Below are 27067 nucleotides of genomic sequence, written 5' to 3'. Positions count from 1 at the left end.
GGGCTTGTTGTATTTTTCGCCACAACAACCACAAGTGAATTGACAGTTCAGACCAAAGTAAAAAAAATAGTCAGCTGTTCTACTGAGTCTACTTTATTAATTTACTTTGAATGCACCTGTTCATATGGAAATAGTATTAAATATAAACCGGTTCAAGGCGTATTTAACAAGGTGACAGCAGTGGCGAATTGAAATAAATACAGGCGAATTCAGTTATTTTTTATATATAGAGTTTGACATACGGACGTACGGGCGAATATTTTTTATATATGTAGTTTGACATTTGTGCGTGCTATTTCTATAATCAGCTGTGCTGCCGATGGCACCTTATTAAATGCACCTTGATGTTACCCTATGCAACAGGCAATTTGTTTTTGTTAAAATGTACGGTAAATGTCAAAATCAAGGCGAATTAAAATATTACTATGTTATTTACAATAACAAATGTAAACATAAACAAAGTTTGACATATAGCAAGTCGTATTTAACAAGGTGACAGCAGTGGCGAATTGAAATAAATACAGGCGAATTCACTTATTTTTTATATATAGAGTTTGACATACGGGCGTACGGGCGAATATTTTTTATATATGTAGTTTGACATTTGTGCGTGCTATTTCTATAATCAGCTGTGCTGCCGATGGCACCTTATTAAATGCACCTTGCGCCTCGATATACAATTTTAATTGTTGACAATTAAAAATACAACAAAAAGAAAACAAATTATTTACGAATTAAAAGAAAAGTGAAAAAGATTTTTCCAACTTATAAACAAAGGAAAATATACAATATAGTCAACCAAAATGCCCGTGAACATTTTACGACCTTTTTCCTCTCCTTCCCTGAGAAGAGATCGGGATACCATAATGTTGGAAACTGATGGTGCCAGCAAATGCGCCGAAATATTTGTTACAAATAATGCCGACAAATGGACATTTTTCTGTAACTATTGTCAAATGGCTGCCAATGATATAGGAGTTTTCATATGTCACATTAGATTGGAACATTTAAATGTACGGCCAGATTCTGCCAGACAAAGCAATAATACCAAACGGCCTGAGGAAATATTTACAAATTCTCAACAGCAGTCAGCTTTAAGTGACATTATTAAAGAAGAATCAACTGTTGGCAGCAATCAAGAGGATTTACAAGCCATTTCGCTGACCGAAAATAATGAATCAATGAATCTCATTGCTTGTAAGGTAAGACTTAATGGCTGGGCAAATTAAATTTGTAGAAATTGCCAAAGGAATGAACAAATTTCATAAATAGTTAAACTCATTAATTACAAATTGCGGCTAAACTCTAGTTTATGGGCGCCAATTCGGATCGATATCATTGGATATCTTTTTAAATATTTTTCCTAATATACAGATATCGTGATCTATAAAGATCTTTTTAAATCATTGGGGAGGAAAATCCAATAAAAAAAACTATTCAACTTAACGTAGATTTGTTGCAAATTTGTTTGTTTTGCTTTTTAGAATTCCACACAAACATCTCAAGATCCTGGGCCAGAAATGAACCAGTCCGTTTTTACAATAATACCAATAGATAGACAACAAACTCAAAAACAATTAAGGTCTGAGTCTAATACAGAAGCAATCAACGAATTCGAAAAGGATGATGAAATATATGATGATCTTGATATCGATAATGATGATGCAGATGAAGATGATGGTGATGACATGGATTCTGAAAGTAACGATGACAATGAAGCCAGTGGTAGTAAGACGAAAATAATGAGAAAGAGTAAATCCCTAGCGGTAGACAGTGACATATCGCCCGTCAAGTGTCCATATTGTACTATTGTATTCAAAACTAAACATAGCGCTGCCGGACATATAATACGTAACCATGACAAAGAATTGCCCATAAAATGTGAAAAGTGCCAAAGAGGTTTTCTCTCCACAAATGGTTTAAAAATACACATAAAATACCATGATGCAAATAAGCATAAAGAGTGTCCGGTGTGTAAAACAGAACATTTAGAAGTCTACTTTATTACACATGTTCTGACGCACGAAGGCGACAAATGCTTTCCTTGTCAGGTCTGTGGCGAAATATATACCAGTTATTACGAACGTCTAAAACATTGGAATACCCATGCAAAAGAGAAACCGTTTGCTTGCAGTATTTGTTATCGGCGCTATAGTAAACTACAGTATCTAAGGCGTCATTTGAAAAGCCACAATCAATATGAATGTAATTTCTGTTCATTAAAATTTAATTCATCTAAAGCTCAACGATATCCTTATGTTTGTACGGAATGTGAAGAATTGCCTGATATAAAGCAGAAGATAGAACATTTAAATTCATTGCTTAATCACAATGATGCACTCGATTTGGAAAAGGTAATAAAATTTGTAAAAAATTCAAGTTAAAATGAAATTATTTATTTTCTTGCTTTCTAGAATGTTAATATAACATCAAATCCTGTAGACGAATTTCTGGTAATCCAAGATACACCAGATAAGCAACCCTTAACACAAGAAGCCTTCGCAGAAATTAAACTAAAACCGCACAGCTACAGTTCTTTTGTCGATGACGACAATAATGGCTCAAATACGAATTTATCTTATGATAAGTATCACAGCGACAATGATGATGTTTTAAATGAATATGACTCAAATTTAGCAGGTACTGATGATACACTTGATAAAACCCAACCATCAACAGTCCACAAAAATGCAGAATTCTTGCCAAAGAAGAAACGTAAATATATCAAGAAAGATTTAAACTCTGAAAAGCTCTTAAAAATCCGCAAGAATCAAATTGGTTTTAAATACAAGTGTCCGCAATGTCAACGAGAATTCCAATCCAGATCGACCCTATGTCAGCACGTAAAAGCCCATGATAAAAAGAATCTACTGAAATGTCCTGTGTGTCCAAGTCGCATTTTCGGCGAAGGTTTATTTATTGCACATGTCATGTCACACGAAAATGACACATGCTTTCCCTGTCAGGTGTGTGGTAAAATATTTGAATTCAATGAGGAACGTATCACACATTGGAAAACTCACATCAAGGAAAGGCCATACGATTGTAAAATTTGTTATCGCCGTTTTGCCCAAAAACCTATACTCACGCGTCACATGAAATCTCATAAGCAATAATGTGTTCAGATTTCATTTCAATTGATCGAAATTTGAATAGTTGGGCGATATAAAAAAAGAAGGATGTAAAACTCAATTTAGGCATGATGGTCGACGGCGTATCTTATAGCCCACTGCAATCACACATAAACTGCGATATAGGAAGAAGCTCCTCAAGGCACTAGCCGGCAGCAATTGGGGTATGGACAAAGAAACTTAGCTAACTACCTACAAAACGATTGGTCTGTCAGTGGTCAACTATGCTGCTCCTGTGTGGTCGTCTTCATTGAGTGATACTCAGTGGAGAAATATTCACAGTCTGTCTTCAAATTACCTCCGAACACTAATTTGAGGAGGAAACTAAGGTTCTACCATCAACGTTATGTTGACGCAACAGTTACTTTTGGAATGTCATCCATACTTCGACATCACACAGTTGGAGTTTCCCTCGAGACATGTCAGACAAGACCTACGTAAATTCGAGGAGAGCATACACAGAGGTATGTACAGAACACATTTGATCGCAGCTCGTATATGACAGCTTTGAACGACATTCATAGAGACGCCACCAATTCCGCGGTAACAGGATACCATAAGAATGTCGTACTTGGAGGTCTCCCCATCACCGATAGCAGACGCCGAGAAGATTCTTCCGCGTAAAACAAGAGTCGTTCTGGCACAACTAAGATCATGATGGAGCAACAGGCTTAATGCCTTTTGGTCCCATAAAGACCATGCCGTCCTCAACTAATGCCCAGTCGAAATAGCACAATTCCTTGGACTTGAACATGCAGAACCCTCTAATTAAATATTGTAAAATTTAGATAATAGAAAATAGAAATGAACCTGTTCATATGGAAATAGTATTAAATATAAACCGGTTCATGTAGAAATAGTATGAAATTGAACCGATTCAAATAGACATGGTATGAAATATTAACCGGTTCACATAGATATATTACGAAATATGAAACGGTTTATTTAGAATAGTATGACAAATTAATCGGTTTATAGGGACTAGTTAGTAACATGAACCGGTTTATATAGAATAGTAATAAACATGAATCTTTTTATATGGAAAATCCGTTTTTTTTTTGTTATGGATCAAACTGCTTGTTTTTTTTATTAATGTGAACAAATTTAATAGTAATTTTTAATTCTTTTACTTGATTGTTAAATTCTTATTCAGTTGTATTGGCAACATCTTTATTATTTGCAAGGCGAATTCATGAATTCGCTCGAGCTGTCAAACAAGTAAATATTGTTCAAGACAAAATTGGAAAAAGCTAAATTTGTCGGTGTTACAAAAAAACAAATATAATTCGGTGTTAAAATAATTAAACACCTTTTATACATTTAAAAGTTAATTATGAATAAGGGGGAAATAATATAAAAAATAGTATTTCAAACATAAACCACCCCACAAAACAATGATAGCAATTTGTTTAACAAGTTAATGTTAATGACCTAAACTTTTGTTGACAAAATACATAAAAGTTAATTTTCCTAACTATAAACAGTGTAAAATAGATTCCAACTGAACATGTCCGTGGAAATTATACAGAATTTTTCCTATCCACCTCTAAAGAAGCGACCACGTGAAATAATATCATTGGCCAGTGATGGAGCCTCCTCTAAATGCGCCGAAATATTTGTTACAAACAATGCCGATAAATGGACATTTTTCTGTGCCTATTGTCAAAAGGCTACCTGTGATATAGGCGCTTTCATTTGTCACATTAGATTGGAACACTTGAATGTTCAGACAGATTCGAGCAGTAGCAATCAGACAACTGAATTGGAAACAAATTCATGTTCACTACCAAATGATAATAATCTCATATTGCCTATGACAACTAAACATAACGCAGTTGCTAATGATGGTGAACAGCCCATGTATAGAAATTTAATTAAAAAAGAAGTAGCTATAGATTCATTAAAGCAGCCTGAAAGTAATGAAATGGAGAACTTCCTTGCTAATAAGGTAAGCACAATTTGTTTTTAACAACAAGGTGTACTATAAAATCGTTACTTTATTTCAATTTTGCATTTTAGAATTCCACGGCAACACCAAATCTTTCAAACGAAATTCTGGAACAATTCTATGAAATAAATGAATTCGAAGATGTGAACGAAAGTATGACAAACAACGACTTTGACGATGTTAATGAGTCAAACACACTCTCCTGTTATTCTCTAAGTGATGATGACACCTATTTAGAAAGTAATGATACAAATACAGCCAGTTGCAGTAAGCCCCATAAAAGAAGAAAGAAAATAACAGATGCAGCAGACAGTGAGTTATTGCACCACAAATGCCCGACTTGCAATCGCGGTTTCAAAACTAAACAAGGCGCTATACAGCATATATTACACAGCCATGACGAAAACTATCACATGAAATTGCCCATAAAATGTAGAGTGTGTAGCCGAGGTTTCCATACAGCAAGTGGTTTAAAAGCTCACATAAAATCTCACGATGAAAAGAAGCATTTGCAGTGTCCGATTTGTCCTTCGAAACATAAAGAAACCAATTTTATTACACATGTTTTGACGCACGAATGCGACACATGCTTTCCTTGTCAGGTGTGTGGCAAAGTATATAACAGTAATGTCGAACGCATGCAGCATTGGGAAACACACGCTAAAGACAAACCATTTGATTGTAAAATTTGCTATCGCCGCTATCGTAAACAACAATATCTGACGCGTCATTTAAAAATCCACAATCAATATCAGTGTAATTTCTGTCCGGCTGAATACGTTTCAACTAAAACTGAACGAGCTCCCTATATGTGTACGAGCTGTGAAAATGTTCCCGATATAAAGCAAAAAGCTGAACATCTAAGATCATTGGCCTATAAAAATCATGTATTCGATTCAGATGAGGTAAATTTTGATATCTAAAATAGAAAGCAAGTAACAGAGCTAGCTATATTCGGCTGTGTCGAATCTTATATACCCTGCACCAAGTTATACATTAAAATAGATAGCGGAGTCGATTATGGCATGTCCGCCTGTCTCTCCGTCTGTCTGTTGAAATCAATTTTCTGAAGACCCCTGATATCTTCGGGATCCAAATCTTCAATAATTCTTTCAGACATGCTTTCGAGAAGTTTGCTATTTAAAATCAGCAAAATCGGTCCACAAATGGCTGAGATATGAGAAAAACCAAGAAAAACCTTTATTTTTGACCTATATCTGGATTACTAAGTCATTAATATAGATAATATGGACGTACACGACGTATATAAGACCATAGTAAGTTGGATCTACAATGGGTCAAAATCGGAAAAAAAATTTTTAATCTAAATTTTTTTTTTCACCAAAAAAAAAATTTTAAACAAAAAAATTTTTTAAAATTTTAAAAAAAAAATTTTTTTAAAATTTTAAAAAAAAAAATTTTAAATTTAAAAAAAAAAAATTTAAAAAATAAAACATTTTGAAAAATAGATCAAAAATCAAGGTTGTCCTGGTTTTTTCCTTATATCTCATCCATTTGTGATCTGATTTTCCAGAATTTAAATAGCAAACGAATAAGGACTGTACCCGATTGATGTACCAATCAAGCTTAAAATTTATGGGGTGGTCTCCGAAAGTTTATTTCAACAGACAGACATGACTTTAGTGACTCCGCTATCTACAAGTTTATGGGGTTGCAAATGAAAAATGATTTCCATATTTTTTATTTTGGGCAAAAACCTAACTCTCGCAACAACAAAATACATGCTAGTCAATGTATTTTGTTGTTGTATCAGACATATGATTTGTTGTATTTTCGTTTGACAAATCGGAGTGTCTCGTCTCTATGGGGGCATTTACATTATGACTTTAAGTCATGACTCATGACTTTAAATCAAAGTGTAAATGCCACCTAAGTATAATTCTCTATGATGAAAGGTATAAAAAATGTTTTATTTACGTTCTAGGATACCCTTCCATCATATAACCCGACAAGCGAAGTTGCTGCACAAGATAATAAGAAATCAAATGACATCAAACAAATCTTACTATTCTCCAATAACAACGATGCGACAAGGGATGAATCTTGCAATGACTCAACTACTCCTGGTCCTTTTTCTCTAAACGAGCAAATTTATAACGATAATAACGATGAATTGCTGTCAATTGAGGATGGCTCCGACTTGGAATTTTTAAATGAAACCGACCATATTGTTATTGAAGATGGTGATGATGATGATGATATGCCTAGTAGTAGCGGCCAACACATATTCCAGTCAGACAGTGACACACCGCAGAAATGTTCATATTGCGATAGAGTTTTTAAATCCAGACAGGCCTTAGCCCCTCATCTAAAATGTCATATCAATAATGATCATGCTGATTTTCCCTACAAATGTTCTTACTGCAATAGAGGTTTCAAAACTAAATCGAGCTTAACATTTCACCATAAAACTCACGACAAAAATAAATACCAATTGCGTTGTCCCATTTGTCCATTTAGTGGCTTTCGCGAAGGTGATTTCATTAATCATGTGTTGACGCATGAAACCGAGTCGTGCTTTCCGTGTCAGGTCTGTGCGAAAATATTACCCACCAATGCTGAAAGAGCGACACATTGGAAAACTCATCTGAAGGAGAAACCGCATGGGTGCAAGTATTGTTATCGCCGTTTTTCGCTCAAACATATTCTACATCGTCACATAAAGACACACATAGAATATACGGATTAAACTTATTTTATACAGTACTTTCAAATGTATGTATACATACAGTGATTGACAATACAATAAAAACTTTTCCAAATATGTAATCTATTTTATTAATAGGTTAAATTCCAGAATATAGACACGCCAACTCGATCTCCCTTCCTAGAACAGTCCGTATAGACTCGTTGTGTTAGTAGTTACGTGTTGTACGGATTTGAGTAACCGAAGTTGTTCGATAGGAAGGGCCTATCAATATTATCTGGAATATGATTGTACTGGCGTGACCATATGGAGCATGTTTCCATGCATTGAGCCTGAAGGCACCTTAAAATAGTGTAGTTTCTAGAAAGTTGCAGAGATATTAGAAAATAAAACCGGTTTATATTTCATGCTATTCTATATGAACCGTAATAGCATTAAATATGAACCGGTACATATAGATATAGTATGAATTATGAACCGGTTCAATTTTAAATATTTTTAGGTAAACAAAATTTAATTTTTTTTCCAGTTGTTTTTTCAAAATTTTTTTTAAATTTTTTTTTTAAATTTAATAATTTTTTTTTTAATTTAAAAAATTTTTTTTTTTAATTTAAAAAAATTTTTTTTTTAATATTTAGTGAAAAAAAAAATTCGGGTTAAAAAATATTTTTTCCGATTTTGACCCATTGTAGGTTAATCTTACTATGGTCTTATATACGTCGTTGCACAGGTCTTTGAAATATCTATCATTAGATAACCATATTGTCTATATTAATGATTTAGTAATCCAGATATGGGTCAACAATAGGTCAAAAATCGAGGTTGTCCTGGTTTTTTCTTATATCTGAGCCATTTGTGGACCGATTTTCTCGATTTTAAATAGCAACCGAGTCGGAAGAATTTCGGAGATATTGATGTATCATTCGTGTATGTAAGTTATTTGGGGGCTTCAGAAAGTTGATTTCAACACACAGACGGACATGGCTATATCGACTCCGCTATCTATAACGATTCAGAATATATATACTTTGTGGGGTCGCAAATGAAAAATGTAGAAATTACAAACGGAATGACAAACTCAAGGTGTATTTAATAAGGTGCCATCGGCAGCACAGCTGATTATAGAAATAGCTCGCACAAATGTCAAACTACATATATAAAAAATATTCGCCCGTACGCCCGTATGTCAAACTCTATACATAAAAAATAAGTGAATTCGCCTGTATTTATTTCAATTCGCCACTGCTGTCACCTTGTTAAATACGCCTTGGACAAACTTATATATACCCTTGCCACAAAGTATACAGAGGCGTCAAATTTGACAGTTCAAAAACACTAAAATCAGCTTTTTTTGAAATTGTTTCGATAGAAAGAGAAAACAAATTTGCGGTTTAATACAGACAGTGCGTTAAAACAAACATCTATATAAATAAGCACAAAACCAAACCAGTTGAAATTGTTTCGAACGAACGAGACAAATATATTTTTTTTGCCGTGTCGCCTCTGTATACTTTGTGCCCTTGCCACTCATGGCGAAGGGTATAAAAAATATCCGCCCGTATGTATTTATTTCAATTCGCCACTGCTGTCACCTTGTTAAATACGACTTGATAGTAGACAAATTAATCGGTTTATAGGGAATAGTTGGAAACACGAACCGGTTTATATAGAATAGTAAGAAACATGAACCTTTTTTATATGGAAAATTCGTTTTTTTTTTTGTTATGGATCAAACTGCTTGTTTTTTTTCATTAATGTGAACAAATTTAGAAGCAATTTTTAAATTTTTTACTTGGTTGTTAAATTCTTATTCGGTTGCATTGGCAACATCTTTATTCATTTACTTTTTGTTGTTTATATGTAAAGCAAGGCGAATTAATAAATTCGCCCCAGCTGTCAAACAAGTAAATAAATATTGTTCAAGACCATTTGGAAAAAGCTAAATTTCTCGGTGTTACAAAAAAACAAATATAATTCGGTGTTAAAATAATTAAACACCTTTTATACATTTAAAAGTTAATTATGAATAAGGGGGAAATAATATAAAAAATAGTATTTCAAACATAAACCACCCCCCAAAACAATGCCAGCAATTTGTTTAACAAGTTAATACACAAAAAAAAAAAAATACATAAAAATTAATTTTCCTAACAACAAACAGAGTAAAATAGATTCCAACTGAACATGTCCGTGGAAATTATACAGCATTTTTCCTATCCTCCTACTCTAATGAAAGGTGCATGTGAAACAATATCATTGGCCAGTGATGGAGACGCCTCTAAATGCGCCGAAATATTTGTTACAAACAATGCCGATAAATGGACATTTTTCTGTGCCTATTGTCAAAAGGCTTCCTGTGATATAGGCGCTTTCATTTGTCACATTAGATTGGAACACTTGAACGTTCAGACAGATTCGAGCAGTAGCAATCAGACAACTGAATTGGAAACAAATTTCTGTTCACTACCAAATGATAATAATCTCATATTGCCTGTGACAACTAAACATAACGCAGTTGCTAATGATGGTGAACAGCCCATGCATAGAAATTTAATTAAAGAAGAATTAGCTATGGACAGCAATCAAGAGCATTTACAAACTAATTTTGCGGAAGTTTCAAAAATTGTAGATATTACTTTATTAATGCAGCCTGAAAGTAATGAAATGGAGAACCTACTGGTTAATAAGGTAATCACAATTTATTTTTAATAATAATTGTATAAAATTGCTGCTTTATTTCAATTTTTCATTTTAGAATTCCACGGCAACATCAAATCTTTCAAACGAACTTCAAGACCAATTCTATGAAATAAATGAATTCGAAGATGTGCCTGAAAGTATGGCAAACAATGACTTTGACGATGATAATGAGTCAAACACAGTCTCCTGTTATTCTCTAACTGATGATGACACCTATTTAGAAAGTAATGATACCAATATAGCCAGTGGCAGTAAGCCGCATAAAAGAAAAAAGAAAACAACAAATGCAGCAGACAGTGAGTCATTGAAACACAAATGCCCGATTTGCAATCGCCAATTCAAAACTAAAAAAGGCGCTATACATCATATATTATACAAACATAAGAAAAACATGAAATTGCCCATAAAATGTAGTATGTGTCGCAGAGGTTTCAATACGAAGAGTGGTTTAAAAGCCCACTTAAAATCTCACGATGAAAAGTACCATTTGCAATGTCCGGTTTGTCCTTCGAAACTTAATGAGCGCTATTTTATTACACATGTTTTGATGCACGAATCCGACACATGCTTTCCTTGTCAGGTGTGTGGCAAAGTATATAACAGTAATGCCGAACGCAGGCAGCATTGGGAAACACACGCTAAAGCCAAACCATTTGATTGTAAAATTTGCTATCGCCGCTATCGTAAACAACAATATCTGACGCGTCATTTAAAAATCCACAATCAATATCAGTGTAATTTCTGTCCGGCTGAATTCGTTTCAACTAAAACTCAACCAGCTCCCTATATGTGTACGAGCTGTGAAAATGTTCCCGATATAAAGCAAAAAGCTGAACATCTAAGATCATTGGCCCATAAAAATCATGTATTCGATTCAGATGAGGTAAATTTTGATATCTAAAATAGAAAGCAAATCTTAAAACCCCTTCACTTAGGTGAATATTGACAGAGCTGTCAAATACAAGCTTTCTCCTACTTTCAGCACATTTCCTTATACAATCTAACTAGTTATTGTTATATCGACTCTGCTATCTATAACAAAATGTAGAAATTGCTAACAGAATGACATATATATATGTATAGCCTTAAACAGGCACGGATTCAGGAGGCTGGATCCGCGTCTGTCCTAAAAAAAATATTTTATTTTCTTTCTAGGATACCCTTCCAACATATAACCCGACAGACGAAGTAGACAACAAACAAATCTTAGTATTCAACAATAACGGCGATGCGACAAGGGATGAATCTTACAATGACTCATCTATACCTGATTCTTATTCTCTACACGAGCAAATTGATGACGATAATGATGATGAATTGCTGTCAATTGAGGATGGCTCAGACATGGAATTTTTGGATGAAACCTACGATATTGATAATAAAGATGCTGATGACGACGATGTGCCTAGTAGTAGCGGCCAACAAATATCCCAGTCAGACGGAGACTCAACGCTCAAATGTTCCTATTGCGATACAGTTTTTAAATCCAAAAAGTCCTTAGCCCCCCATCTAAAATGTCATATCAAGAATGATCATGCTGATTTTCCCTACAAATGTTCTTACTGCAATAGAGGTTTCAAATCTAAATCGGGCATAAGATTTCACTATAAAACTCACAACAAAAATAAATACCAATTCCGATGTCCCATTTGTCCATTTAGTGGCTATCGCGAAGGTGATTTCATTAATCATGTATTGACGCATGAAACCGAGTCGTGCTTTCCGTGTCAGGTCTGTGCGAAATTATTACCCACCAATGCTGAAAGAGCGAAACATTGGAAGACTCACCTGAAGGAGAAACCGCATGGATGCAAGTATTGTTATCGCCGTTTTTCGCTCAAACATAATCTACATCGTCACATGAAGACACACATAGAATATACGGAATAATTGTACATATTCTTAATTGAGAATTCTCTCAAATAGTTACACGTACTTTAAACTTATATTATACAGTACTTTAGTTTATTACTACAATGTAGTAATTTCACAACGTTTTGACTTTATATATAAAAGTTGGTTACATTTTTCAAAATATTTTTTTCTTTGTATGTAAATAACAACTACTTTAAAACCGACAATTTTTATGAAATTATGGTAAATATGGAAGTAAACTGGAAAAACAAGAGAAAATATACGGAGTTGAAATCGTAGATTTTAAAACTAACAAGACATATTCCATTGATTATCTCAATTTAACATACAAATTTTACAATTTATCATGATCAAAATTACCCATAAATTGTGTATACTATCCATAGAGATTATATGCAAACTTCACATTATTTAAATTCGTTCATTATTAAAATAAATGTTTAATAACCGTTAAATATTTTGTGCAAGTATTTTTGGTTAACTCTGGCAATATCATGTCGATTTTCTTTGTTGTTATACTATGGTTGTTAATGTAAACAAAGGCGAATTCATAAATTCGCCTGTATGGTCGAACTTGATTTATAATTGAGACTGCTGACGGCAAACTGCAGCAGCAGAACAGAATGAACAAAAAATCCAAATTTAAAATAATCTAACAAAATATTTAATAAATGATCATATATAAGTTAAATTAATTGCATTTATATACAATATTTATTGATTTTTAAATGGTTGTGGTGCCATTGGTAATTAGTTATTTTCAAGGCGTACTAACAAGTTGAGTGCATAAAATCAGCTGATTCTTAATTCGCCGTGTTCAAGGCGTATTTAACAAGGTGGCAGCACTTATTTTTTATATGTGTAGTTTGACATTTATGCGTGCTATTTCTATAATCAGCTGTGCTGAATTCGCCTTGAAATGCATATTGATGTTTTTACCTTATTGTTGCTGTGACGCTGTCACCTTAATAGATTCGGCTTGGTCCAATGAAAAAGCAATTTGTTGCTTTAATTTATAGTTAAATTAAATGTTTCAATTAATAACCATATATAAATAATACAAAAAATTGTGTACCGGCCATTGGACCCCTAAAAAAGACAGCAAATTTAGCTTAAAGCTACAAAAAATGAAATTTTTCCTACTTTAAACAGAGTAGTTAGTATTAATTCCAGCTAAACATGTCATTGGACATTCTTCAGCCATTTTCTGCTCCTTCGCTTAAGAAAAGAGCACGCGAAACAATAACATTACCCAGCGAAGAAGCCTTTAAATGCGCCGAAATATTCGTTACAAACAATGCCGACAAATGGACATTCAACTGTGACTATTGTCAGAAGGCTACCAGTGATATAGGAGTTTTCATTTGTCACATTAGATTGGAGCACTTGAATGCTGAAAGAGATTTGATTGTAAGCAAACAAACTACTGAACTGCCGGACAATGTTTCAACAGATCTTGCTACAAACACTCAACAACAGCCTGTACAATGTGAAATAGTTAAAGAAGAAGTAACTATTGCCACAAATCATGAGAATTTACAACTACAAAACATTTGTGAGAAGGATGCGGATATTGCTGATATTAGTTTATCAATACAGGTATGTAATCGCTTTAGATTAATTATTATATTGTCTAGGTTTTCCACCGATTCGAAACGGTTTAAAAGATAACGGTAATACTAGTTTGGATTATGTCGGAAATGGTCGGAAACGGTAATTACAGTAGTTTAGGTAACGGTAGCTTAGCGGTAACGGCATTTTTATGATAACGGCAATTTCATTATTCATAACGGTAATTTCAAAAGTTATTTGGGGTTAGCGGTAACGGAAGCCAACATTGGTTTTTATACTGCAAAACGATATAAATGTGAAACCAATGTTAAAAATCATGAAATAATTTTAAATTGTAATACATACAAGTTAAGAGTGCTATGTATATTTGACTGTGGAAAAATTTTTGGTTAAAAAAATTTTTGAAAAAAAATTTGGTGAAAAAATTTTGAAAAAAAAAATTGGTGAAAAATTTTTGAAAAAAAAATTGGTGAAACAATTTTGAAAAAAAATTTGGTGAAAAAATTTTGAAAAAAAAAATTTGGTGAAAAATTTAAAAAAAAAAAATTTCTGGAAAAAAGTTTTGGTGAAAAAAATGTTGGCGATTTTCTCGATTTTAAATAGCCACCGAACCAGTACATGCCCCACATATTGGTGTATCAGTCGTGTTTGCAAGTTATTTGGGGGTTTCGGAATGTTGATTTAAACAGACAGATGGTACAGATGGTTATATCGACTACGCTATCTATAACTATTCAGAATAAAAGTATTACAATATAGCACTCCTATTTGAAGTATTCCTATTTCGGAATTCAATTAAGAATTGTAAGGTAACAAAAAAAAAACTAAAACAAATCTTTTCTGCATTTTAGAATTCCATTCCAAAGTCACAGCATCATACAGCTGGAGATAACGAGGTAATTTTTACAATAACATCAATAGACAGTCAACTACCCCAGCCACAATCAATTTCGGAAGAAGAAAATTCAGAAATCTCTCAAGACTTGTATGTAATAAATGAAGAAACTGAAAAAAAATACTTTGATGGCGACACCTCTACCCATGAAATCAGTAAGGAGGATAATAATGAAATGGCAGAGATCAATGATTCAGAATCTTGTTATTCTTCCAATGAAGATGATGGCAATGACACAGACTTTGAAATAAACGATGACAATGACACAGACTTTGAAATAAACGATGACAATGAAGCCAGTGGTAGTAGTAAGAAGAAAATAATGAAAAGAAGTAAAACAACCTTTAATTGCCCTTACTGCCCGGTAATATTCAAAAGAAAACAATGTTATGCACGGCATATATTACATACTCATGACAAAAAATTCACCAAAAGATGTGACAAGTGCTCAAGAGCTTTCCTTACTGACTACGGCTTAAAAGTTCACCTTAAATCTCATGACGATAAGAATCATTTTGAGTGTCCTGTGTGTAAAACCAAACACATAGAAAACTACTTTATTACTCATGTTTTGACGCACGAAAGTACATCGTGCTTTCCTTGTCAAGTCTGTGGCAAGATATATGCCAGCCAAAAGGAACGTATGAGCCATTGGAAGACGCACAGCAAAGAGAAGCCATTTGCCTGTAGTGTTTGTTATCGGCGCTATGGTAAACCACACTATCTAAAACGTCATTTAAGAAGCCACTATCAATATCATTGTAATCTCTGTACGGCAGAATTCTATGCAATTGAAGCTCAACGACCACCCTATGTTTGTAGGAAATGTAAAAAATTGCCCGATATAAAGCAAAGAGTAGAATTTTTTAAATCTTTGTCTGATGGCAATTCTGTCTTCGTTTCGGATAAGGTAAACAAAATCACCAACATTAATGAACATTTTAAAGTAATATTTTGTTTATTTGTAATTTCTAGGATATAAGTAAAACATCAAATCCTGCAGAGGAATCAATAAACCAAAATACAGCAGGAATTGAAGGTTTACCTTTAAATGATAACGATAACAATGATAAGCTCGCTAATGACAATGACAATGACGAAGAAAATCTATCAATTGAAGATTTCTCAGATTTAGAAGATGATTTACCAACAATGTCCCAAACACCATTGCCACACAAATGTAAATATTGCAAAAGAGATTTCAACTCTAAAGGTGGCTTAGGTCGTCACATCCGCAAAAGTCATATCAACAATAATCAATTTTCGTATCCCTTCAAATGTCGGCAATGCCAAAGAGCTTTCTTATCCAAATCGGCCCTTAATCATCACACAAAATTCCATTACAAAAACTTTCAATTTAAATGTCCGCTGTGTCCGATCACAAAACCAGGAGAAGCTGCCTTTGTGGCTCATGTCATGCTGCACGAAACTGATTCGTGCTGTCCTTGTCAGGTGTGCGGCGAAATATTCACCAGCAATAAAGAACGTATGGCACATTGGAAAACTCATGTCGAAGAGAAACCACATGCTTGTCTGATTTGTTATCGTCGTTTCGCCCAAAAATTTGTTCTCAAGCGGCATTTGAAAATTCACAATCGATACGATTGTGTCTTCTGTACAGAACATTTCAATTCACCAAACAGTCTAAAGCAGCCTTATATTTGTGGCAAGTGTGAAAAGTTGCCCGATATAAAAGATAAAATAGAACATCTTAGATCTTCGATGAGTTAAGGAAGGCCATTCTTGACAACACATTATGAATATTAAGGTTGGTATTGATATGCTAAATTTCTAAACATTCTAATTGTTTTGATTGATTTTTACAAAACAAATTTATTTTGTGAGACAAAAAGGGACCTTAAACCTGCAGAAACCAGACACCTAAAAAAGGAAATTAGAAGTAAACTATTCGAAATAAAAAGAAAAAATCTTAAATAATTTACAAAATTTAAAGTAAACTATTCGAAATAAAAAGAAAAAAATTATTAATTCTATATATGCTGGTCTACCTGAAACGTTGTTGAAGTCAACGGCACTTATAACGGTTCCTACGAGGACAGTGCCTACCAAGGCGCTCTTGGTAGGTTTGTAATTTCCACATTTTTCATTTGAGATCCCAAAAACTTCTACATTTGATAGCTTCCATATTGTTGAAGCTATATCTGTCGAATTGGCTGTCATTTAATGAATTTGTTTTGCCAAATCACCATGGACGGTTATAGCGTTCAATAATACATGCAAATGATAAAACAGTTTTATCAAAATGCGTGTTCTGTTGGGGCAAAGTTAGGTCTCCGTCACTGTGAGTAGTCCCAGTGTATGTATAACAATGTACCATTTAGGTTAGGTTAGCAAGGGGTGTACACTATGTGCACTTTCACTCGGAGACCTTGAGGTCCATTGTGATTCCCTTTAATAGATGTAGACAAAGAGGATAGCCTTAGAGTAAGAGAAGAGTCCAAAGTACCGCCTGTTAAAAAGAGAAAGAAAGAAATAGAGATCTTTTTACGGATTTGGAATCGCCGTAGAACGTCCCTTAAATAGCCACCATATTGCCTTAATGAAACCTAGTATGTTGCTTAGTTTGCAGCCAGCAACACTACCAAGTTCGTCCAGAAATCTATTTCCTAGCCATCTAAGTCTGTTACCCTGTAACCTAGGGCAGTTGCACATAATGTGCTCTACTGTCTCTAACTCCTCTGCATCTCCACACACTCTACAGAAGTCCTGTGTGCCATTATCCCATTTACCCTTAAAGGCTCCAATTGAGCAATGACCGGTTATCACTCCTACTAGAATCCTGAGATTATACCCATCCAACTCTATCAGTGTTCCAGTCGCGTTTGCATTCAGTTTTGGCCATAAGGCCCTGGACACTTTGCAATCAGACCTACTGCCCCAGGATTGATTTGTATAGTCGCGGAATCTTTCGTAAATTAACCTATAGTAGTGACAAATGATCAGAACCATGTCTAGCCAGTTCATCTGCTACCACATTTCCCTGTATATCACAGTGCCCTGGTACCCAACACAATCTTACTAAGTAGTGTACCAATAGCTCCTCTAGAGCTCCATTACTTACCTAATTTTCATTAAAAAAATCATCTTCAGCTATGAATCAACATGAGATCCAAGAGCGTCCAATATGGCACCGAACTAAAGTTGCTTTGTCAGTTTCCAAAAGGCAACTGGCAGCTATAATTTTCTGTTGCCAAATTGACAGCCATAAACTTGTGATTGCCCTCTGACAATGCAGCTGAAGTTCGGTTGCTCTCAAGTTTCAATGTATTTTTAAATATACATATTTTTTTGAAAGTTTATCATGCTGCTGGGCAACTGCTATTCACACTTCCCTTAATCATTGAAAAGCGTTTAGAGTTTGAGGTGAATTTGAAATTGTCTTATTGGCTGTGGGCTTTCAGATGACGTTGCAGAACATGTTTCTGGGCAAAACGTCTATAACAAATTGTACAGCCATGCGGTCGCTCCTTAATGTGACTCTTCCAATGTGTCATACGTTCTTTGTTGGTGGTAAATATCTTACCACACACCTGACACGGAAAGCACGATTCGTTTTCGTGCAACATGACATGAACAATGAAAGAGCCTTCGCCGAATTTTCTGGTCGGACAGACAGGACATTGAAATTGATTGCTTTTGTCATGGGTTTTCTTGTGATGCCACAGCGTTGATCTGGTGCGGAATTCTTTATGACACTCTAGACATTTGTGTTTAGAACCAACTTGGCTGCTGGTTGTGTTATGAATTTGTCTGATGTGCAGATCTAAGCCCTGTTTAGAATGAAAATCACGTTCACAGTGCTGACATTTGTGTGCTGTGGTGTCCGTATCTATGTGGATTGGTATGGCTGCTGTATTATCGATAATTTCCAAATCTGAGTTTTCATCATCTTGAGCATCTTCCAGGTCTATCTTAATATTTAGCTCAGAACCAGACCAAGCGGTATTTGAGTCTTTCTTGAGGTCATCGTTTAAAGTACTGTCTTTAATGGTATTTAATTCATTTTTTATAGAAATTTCTTCTACAAAGTTTGGCTTAATTTCTGGTATTTCTTGATCAATAGCTGCTGTTGGCAATTCATAAGGGACCACAAATTCCTCAGCAGCATTTGAAGGTGTAATGGTGTTCTGGAAAGGAAAACAAAAGAGAATTTATCGCATAATTTATTTTAAATAATAATAAAGTTTACCTCATCCATATCATGGGCTACAACATCACTGCTATCCATGAATATTTTTAGATTTTCAATTTTCTGCTTTATATCGGGCAATTTTTCACATTTCGTACAAACATAGGGCGCTCGTAAGGCCTCAATTGAATTGAATGCTGTCGCACAGAAACTGCAATGATATTGATTGTGACATTTTAAATGTCGCGTTAGATAGTGCAGTTTACCATAGCGCCGGAAACAAATATTACAAGCAAATGGTTTCTCTTTAGCATGAGTTATCCAGTGCCGCATACGTTCAGCTTGGCCGCTATATATCTTGCCACAAACCTGACACGGAAAGCAAGTATCGCTTTCGTGCGTCAAGATATGTGTAATGAAATAGTTTTCTATGTGTTCTGATTTACAGATGGGACACTGAAAATGGTCATGAGCTTTTAAATGAACTTTTAAACCATTTGCATTAAGGAAACCCCGCTGACATTTGCCACATTTGATGGGTAGTTTATTGCCATGATAGCGTATTACATGGCGCGTAGCGCTTGGTTTATTTTTAAATGCTGCCGGACAATATGGACATTTAAGGCTGGATAAGTCAAGATCCGGCGGCAGTGATTTGCTTATGCTTTTTCTTTTGCTCTTACTGCCACTGGCTTCATTGTCATCGTTACTTGCTAAATCTGTATCATCATCGTCGTCGTCGTCGTCATCGTCATTTGGTGAATAACAAGTATCTGAATCATTAAGTTCTGCTGGATTTTCAATATTAGTCTTTGTATTAATTTCAATGGTTGTGCAGTTGGAGTCATCATATTCATTTTTTTCATCAGCTTCATTCTTAACATAAAACACTTGAGGAGATTGTTCCCTGCTTAATTGTTGTGGTGTTTCTTGGCTGTCTATTGGTGTTACGGTAAAACATGATTGTGTTGCAGGATATGAGTTCTAAATGGAAGCAATTGTAATTTAAAATTATTTAAGGAAGAAATTTTTAAAATTTGAAATTCCCAAATCCCCCCCATTTTCAAAAATTATTCTAATTACAGAACAAAACCAAGTTTTAGCAAAAAATCTCAAAAAACTGAATTCCCAAATTGGGCATAAAAAATCCCCATTTTGGGAATTAAATAAAATATGTCAAATTATACACATTAGGCTCCGAAATTAATAAAATTACAAAATTATGGCAAAACTTTTCAAAAACTGAATTCCCAAATTGGGCATTAAAAATCCCCATTTTGGGAATTCAATAAAACATGTCAAATTATACAAATTAGACTCCGAAATTAATAAAATTACAAAATGAAACAAAATTACGGCAAAACTTTTCAAAAAGCTGAATTCCCAAATTGGGCATTAAAAATCCCCATTTTGGGAATTCAATAAAACATGTCAAATTATACACATTAGGCTCCGAAATTAATAAAATTACAAAATAAAACAAAATTATGGCAAAAATTTTCAAAAAACTGAATTCCCAAATTGGGCATAAAAAATCCCCATTTTGGGAATTCAATAAAACATGTCAAATTATACAAATTAGGCTCCGAAATTAATAAAATTACAAAATAAAACAAAATTATGGCAAAAATTTTCAAAAAGCTGAATTCCCAAATTGGGCATTAAAAATCCCCATTTTGGGAATTCAATAATACATGTCAAATTATACAAAATAGGCTGCGAATTAAAAGTTTTTTATATTTTGCCTGATCTTTACCTCATCCGATTCCAATACATGATGACTTTTCTTCGCCAACGATTTTAGTTGCTCTATTTTCTGCTTTACCTCCGGCAATTCCGTACAGCTGGGACAGACATAGGGCGATCGTTGTGTCTCCGACGAATTAAATTCATTCGTACAGAAATGACACTGATATTGACAGTGTGTTTTCATATGATGTGTCAAATATTGTTGCTGTTTATAACGGCGATTACAAAACTGACAAACAAATGGTTGGTCTGCGGCATGAGTCTCCCAATGTTTGAGGCGTTCATCATGACTGCTGTACACTTTGCCACAGACCTGACAAGGAAAGCAGCTATCGCTTTCATGCGTCAACACATGATTGATGAAATAATGTTTTTGATGCTTAGACGAACAGACCGGGCACTGTAAAAGATTCTTTTCGTCGTGGGTTTTTAAATGTATGCGTATGCCTCTTCTGGTATTAAAGCCTCTATTACATTGGCCACATTTCAGTGGCAATTGTTTGTGGCAGTTTTTGTAGTGAATACGAAACTTGTGCTGTCGCAAGCCTTTTTTAGTTTTATAACTTTGTTCGCAAGAATTACACTTGAGTAATTCTGCTTGGCCGGTTGCGTTTCCCCTTTTAGCGGGTCTAGCCTGGCTACTGCCGGCTTTATGGCCATCGTTACTTTCTAAATCTGTTAGAAATTCCTCATCCTCATCGCTGGAAGCATAACACGATATGGTATCAATGCCTTCTTCAATATTATCAATTGCGGGATCGTTTTGATCGTTTACATAAATAACCTGTATGACTTCTTTATCATCTTGCTGTTGGGTTTGTTGTCCGACTGCGGTTATGGCAAAAAATTCCTCATTACGATTCTCTGAAGGATTTGAGGTTTTGGTGGTATTCTGTAAATTAAAACAAAAATATATAATTAAGATTTTATTGAATAGAATAAGAAATCTTAAATTGCCACCTATTTAAACTAAAACTAAACGATTTCTAATTCATTTTACATTTCACTAAAAATGTTTGATCTTACCCCATTTAATGACTGGTTCTCAAGGAGTATTAATTGAATACTCCTTGCATTCCTCTGAAATGAAAACACGATTTCTACTTTATAACGACATAATTTTATTAAAAAGTTTCAAAATAATCATTTTCAAACAAAAAACTGAATTTTCAAAATATAAATTCCCAAATTGGGCATAAAAAATCGCCATTTTGTGAATTGCTTGATAGTGGTGAATTGAAAACTGGTAAAAAAGAAAATTTTGATATAATTTTCGATTTTTAGAACGAATAAAAAAATTAATCGAATAAATCAGAACGAATAATCGTTACAATTTTGTCTTTAAAACCACCAAACTTAATACAAATCAGTATGATTATGAAAAATAGTAAAGAATATAAGATTTTTAAAACGAATAAAATATTATTCGAATAATTATAAACGAATAATCGTTAAAATAACAAAAGATTTATAAACAAAACATAAATTTAACAGTTAAAAAAGAAAATTTGGTATAATTTGCGTTTTTTAAAACGAATAAAAAAATTAATCGAATAAATGAGAACGAATAATCGTCAAAAAATTTCTTAAAAACCACTAAACTTAATACAAATTAGTATGATTATGAAAAATAGTAAAGAATATAAGATTTTTAAAACGAATAAAATATTATTCGAATAATTATAAACGAATAATCGTTATGATAACAACAGCTTCATAACCAAAACTTAAATTTAACAGTTAAAAAAGAAAATTTGGTGTAATTTGCGATTTTTAAAACGAATAAAAAAATTAATCGAATAAATGAGAACGAATAATCGTTAAAATTTTGTCTTAAAAACCATCAAACTTAATACAAATTAGTATGATTATGAAAAATAGTAAATAAGATAAGATTTTTAAAACGAATAAAATATTATTCGAATAATTATAAACGAATAATCGTTAAAATAACAAAAGATTTATAAACAAACCATAAATTTAACTGTTAAAAAGGAAAATTTGGTATAATTTGCGATTTTTAAAACGAATAAAAAAATTAATCGAATAAATGAGAACGAATAATCGTTAAAATTTTGTCTTAAAAACCACCCAACTTAATACAAATTAGTATGATTATGAAAAATAATAAAGAATATAAGATTTTTAAAACGAATAAAATATTATTCGAATATTTATAAACGAATAATCGTTAAAATAACAACAGATTTATAACCAAAACTTAAATTTAACAGTTAAAAAAGAAAATTGTTGTATAATTTGCGATTTTTAAAACGAATAAAAAAATTAATCGAATAAATGAAAACGAATAATCGTTAAAATTTTGTCTTAAAAACCACCAACTTAATACAAATTAGTATGATTATGAAAAATAGTAAAAAATATAAGATTTTTAAAACGAATAAAATATTATTCGAATATTTATAAACGAATAATCGTTAAAATAACAAAAGATTTATAAACAAACCATAAATTTAACTGTTAAAAAAGAAAATTTGATATAATTTGCGATTTTTAAAACGAATAAAAAAATTAATCGAATAAATGAGAACGAATAATCGTTAAAATTTTGTCTTAAAATTTACCAAACTTAATACAAATTAGTATGATTATGAAAAATAGTAAAGAATATAAGATTTTTAAAACGAATAAAATATTATTCGAATAATTATAAACGAATAATCGTTAAAATAACAACAGATTTATAACCAAAACTGAAATTTAACTGTTAAAAAAGAAAATTTGGTGTAATTTGCGATTTTTAAAACGAATAAAAAAATTAATCGAATAAATGAGAACGAATAATAGTCAAAAAAATTTCTTAAAAACAACTAAACTTAATACAAATTAGTATGATTATGAAAAATAGTAAAGAATATAAGATTTTTAAAACGAATAAAATATTATTCGAATAATTATAAACGAATAATCGTTAAAATAAAAAAAGATTTATAAACAAAACATAAATTTAACTGTTAAAAAAAAAAGTTTTGTATAATTTGCGATTTTTAAAACGAATAAAAAAATTAATCGAATAAATGAGAACGAATAATCGTTAAAATTTTGTCTTAAAAACCACCAAACTTAATATAAATTAGTATGATTATGAAAAATAGTAAAAAATATAAGATTTTTAAAACGAATAAAATATTATTCGAATAATTATAAACGAATAATCGTTAAGATAACAACAGCTTCATAACCAAAACTTAAATTTAACAGTTAAAAAAGAAAATTTGGTATAATTTGCGATTTTTAAAACGAATAAAAAAATTAATCGAATAAATGAGAACGAATAATAGTCAAAAAAATTTCTTAAAAACAACTAAACTTAATACAAATTAGTATGATTATGAAAAATAGTAAAGAATATAAGATTTTTAAAACGAATAAAATATTATTCGAATAATTATAAACGAATAATCGTTAAAATAACAACAGATTTATAACCAAAACTGAAATTTAACTGTTAAAAAAGAAAATTTGGTATAATTGGCGATTTTTAAAACGAATAAAAAATTAATCGAATAAATGAGAACGAATAATCGTTAAAATTTTGTCTTACAAACCATCAAACTTAATAAAAATTAGTATGATTATGAAAAATAGTAAAGAATACAAGATTTTTAAAACGAATAAAATATTCGAATAATTATAAACGAATAATCGTTAAGATAACTACAGCTTTATAACCAAAATTTAAATTTAACAGTTAAAAAATAAAATTGTTGTATAATTTGCGATTTTTAAAACGAATAAAAAAATTAATCGAATAAATGAGAACGAATAATCGTTAAAATTTTGTCTTAAAAACCATTAAACTTAATACAAATTAGTATGATTATGAAAAATAGTAAAGAATATAAGATTTTTAAAACGAATAAAATATTATTCGAATAATTATAAACGAATAATCGTTAAAAAACAACAGATTTGTAACCAAAACTAAAATTTAAGAGTTAAAAAAGCAAATTTGGTATAATTTGCGATTTTTAAAAAGAATAAAAAAGTTAATCGAATAAATAAGAACGAATAATCGTTAAAATTTTGTCTTAAAAACCACCAAACTTAATACAAATTAGTATGATTATGAAAAATAGTAAAGAATATAAGATTTTTAAAACGAATAAAATATTATTCGAATAATTATAAACGAATAGTCGCAAAAATAACAACAACTTTATAACCAAAACTTAAATTTAACTGTTAAAAAAAGAAAATTTGGTATAATTTTCGATTTTTAGAACGAAAAAAAAATTAATCGAATAATTGTGAACGAATAATCGTTAAAATTTTGTCTTAAAAACCACCAAACAGTTAAAAAAAAATTTTGATATAATTTTCGATTTTTAGAACGAATAAAAAAAAATTAATCGAATAATTGTGAACGAATAATCATTAAAATTTTGTCTTAAAAACAACAAAAAATAATAATCGTTAAAATAACAAAAACTTAAATTTAACGGTTAAAAACGAAAATGTTTGTATAGTTTTCGATTCTTGGAACGATTAATCGAATAATTGTGAACGAATAATCGTTAAAATTTTGTCTTAAAAACCACCAAACTTAATATAAATTAGTATGATTATGAAAAATAGTAAAGAATATAAGATTTTTAAAACGAATAAAATATTATTCGAATAATTATAAACGAATAATCGTTAAAATAACAAAAGATTTATAAACAAAACATAAATTTAACTGTTAAAAAAGAAAATTTGGTATAATTTGCTATTTTTAAAACGAATAAAAAAATTAATCGAATAAATGAGAACGAATAATCGTTAAAATTTTGTCTTAAAAACCATCAAACTTAATACAAATTAGTATGATTATGAAAAATAGTAAAGAATACAAGATTTTTAAAACGAATAAAATATTATTCGAATGTTTATAAACGAATAATCGTTAAAATAACAACAGATTTATAACCAAAACTGAAATTTAACTGTTAAAAAAGAAAATTTGGTATAATTTGCGATTTTTAAAACGAATAGAAAAATTAATCGAATAAATGAGAACGAATAATCGTTAAAATTTTGTCTTAAAAACCATCAAACTTAATACAAATCAGTATGATTATGAAAAATAGTAAAGAATATAAGATTTTTAAAACGATTAAAATATTATTCGAATAATTATAAACGAATAATCGTTAAGATAACAACAGCTTTATAACCAAAACTTAAATTTATCAGTTAAAAAAGAAAATTGTTGTATAATTTGCTATTTTTAAAACGAATAAAAAAATTAATCGATTAATCAAGAACGAATAATCGTTAAAATTTTGTCTTAAAAAACATTAAACTTAATACAAATTAGTATGATTATGAAAAATAGTAAAGGATATAAGATTTTTAAAACGAATAAAATATTATTCGAATAATTATAATCAAATAATCGTTAAAATAACAAAAGATTTATAAACAAACCATAAATTTAACTGTTAAAAAAGAAAATTTGATATAATTTGCGATTTTTAAAACGAATAAAAAAATTAATCGAATAAATGAGAACGAATAATCGTTAAAATTTTGTCTTAAAATTTACCAAACTTAATACAAATTAGTATGATTATGAAAAATAGTAAAGAAAATAAGATTTTTAAAACGAATAAAATATTATTCGAATAATTATAAACGAATAATCGTTAAAAAAACAACAGCTTCATAACCAAAACTTAAATTTAACAGTTAAAAAAGAAAATTTGGTATAATTTTCGGTTTTTAAAACGAATAAAAAAAATTAATCGAATAAATGAGAACGAATAATCGTTACAATTCTGTCTTAAAAACCACCAAACTTAATACAAATCAGTATGATAATGAAAAATAGTAAAAAATATAAGATTTTTGTAAAGAACAAAATATTATTCGAATAATTTTAAACGAATAATCGCAAAAATAACAACAGATTTATAACCAAAACTGAAATTTAACTGTTAAAAAAGAAAATTTGGTATAATTTGCGATTTTTAAAACGAATAGAAAAATTAATCGAATAAATGAGAAGGAATAATAGTTAAAATTTTGTCTTAAAAACCACCAAACTTAATACAAATCAGTATTATTATGAAAAATAGTAAAAAATATAAGATTTTTAATACGAATAAAATATTATTCGAATAATTATAAACGAATAATCGTTAAAATAACAAAAGATTTATAAACAAACCATAAATTTAACTGTTAAAATAGAAAATTTGGTATAATTTGCGATTTTTTAAACCAAAAAAAAAATTAATCGAATAAATGAGAACGAATAATCGTTACAATTTTGTCTTAAAAACCACCAAACTTAATACAAATTAGTATGATTATGAAAAATAGTAAAAAATATAAGATTTTTAAAACGAATAAAATATTATTCGAATAATTA

General features: G+C 31.3%; 4 protein-coding genes across 4 annotated transcripts; 3 read left to right on the top strand and 1 right to left on the bottom strand.

Moving 5' to 3' along the window:
- Positions 1-699: 699 nt before the first annotated feature.
- Positions 700-4177, top strand: LOC135958144 (zinc finger protein 717-like). The gene is made up of 3 exons (XM_065509018.1): positions 700-1202; positions 1485-2354; positions 2415-4177. The coding sequence occupies exons 1-3, from the start codon at positions 804-806 to the stop codon at positions 3114-3116; spliced, it is 1971 nt and encodes a 656-aa protein (XP_065365090.1). The 5' UTR covers positions 700-803; the 3' UTR covers positions 3117-4177.
- A 230-nt stretch (positions 4178-4407) lies between these two features.
- LOC135958702 (zinc finger protein Xfin-like) lies at positions 4408-16641 on the top strand. Its single transcript, XM_065509593.1, has 6 exons — positions 4408-5079; positions 5151-5984; positions 7025-7786; positions 13496-13921; positions 14746-15699; positions 15765-16641. Exons 1-6 carry the CDS (start codon positions 4639-4641, stop codon positions 16518-16520), a joined length of 4173 nt encoding a protein of 1390 aa, XP_065365665.1. The 5' UTR covers positions 4408-4638; the 3' UTR covers positions 16521-16641.
- Positions 9730-12812, top strand: LOC135958141 (zinc finger protein ZFP2-like). The gene is made up of 3 exons (XM_065509015.1): positions 9730-10435; positions 10503-11330; positions 11603-12812. Exons 1-3 carry the CDS (start codon positions 9932-9934, stop codon positions 12335-12337), a joined length of 2067 nt encoding a protein of 688 aa, XP_065365087.1. The 5' UTR covers positions 9730-9931; the 3' UTR covers positions 12338-12812.
- Positions 16642-17901: 1260 nt separating the features above from the next.
- Positions 17902-21764, bottom strand: LOC135958701 (zinc finger protein Xfin-like). Its single transcript, XM_065509592.1, has 4 exons — positions 21756-21764; positions 20696-21580; positions 19000-19923; positions 17902-18937 (listed from the first exon to the last, which is right to left on the bottom strand). Exons 1-4 carry the CDS (start codon positions 21762-21764, stop codon positions 18191-18193), a joined length of 2565 nt encoding a protein of 854 aa, XP_065365664.1. The 3' UTR covers positions 17902-18190.
- Positions 21765-27067: the final 5303 nt, after the last annotated feature.

This window comes from Calliphora vicina, chromosome 4 (assembly GCF_958450345.1).
Source record: "Calliphora vicina chromosome 4, idCalVici1.1, whole genome shotgun sequence".
NCBI lineage: Eukaryota > Metazoa > Arthropoda > Insecta > Diptera > Calliphoridae > Calliphora > Calliphora vicina.
This window is presented reverse-complemented; position numbering and strand designations above follow the sequence as displayed.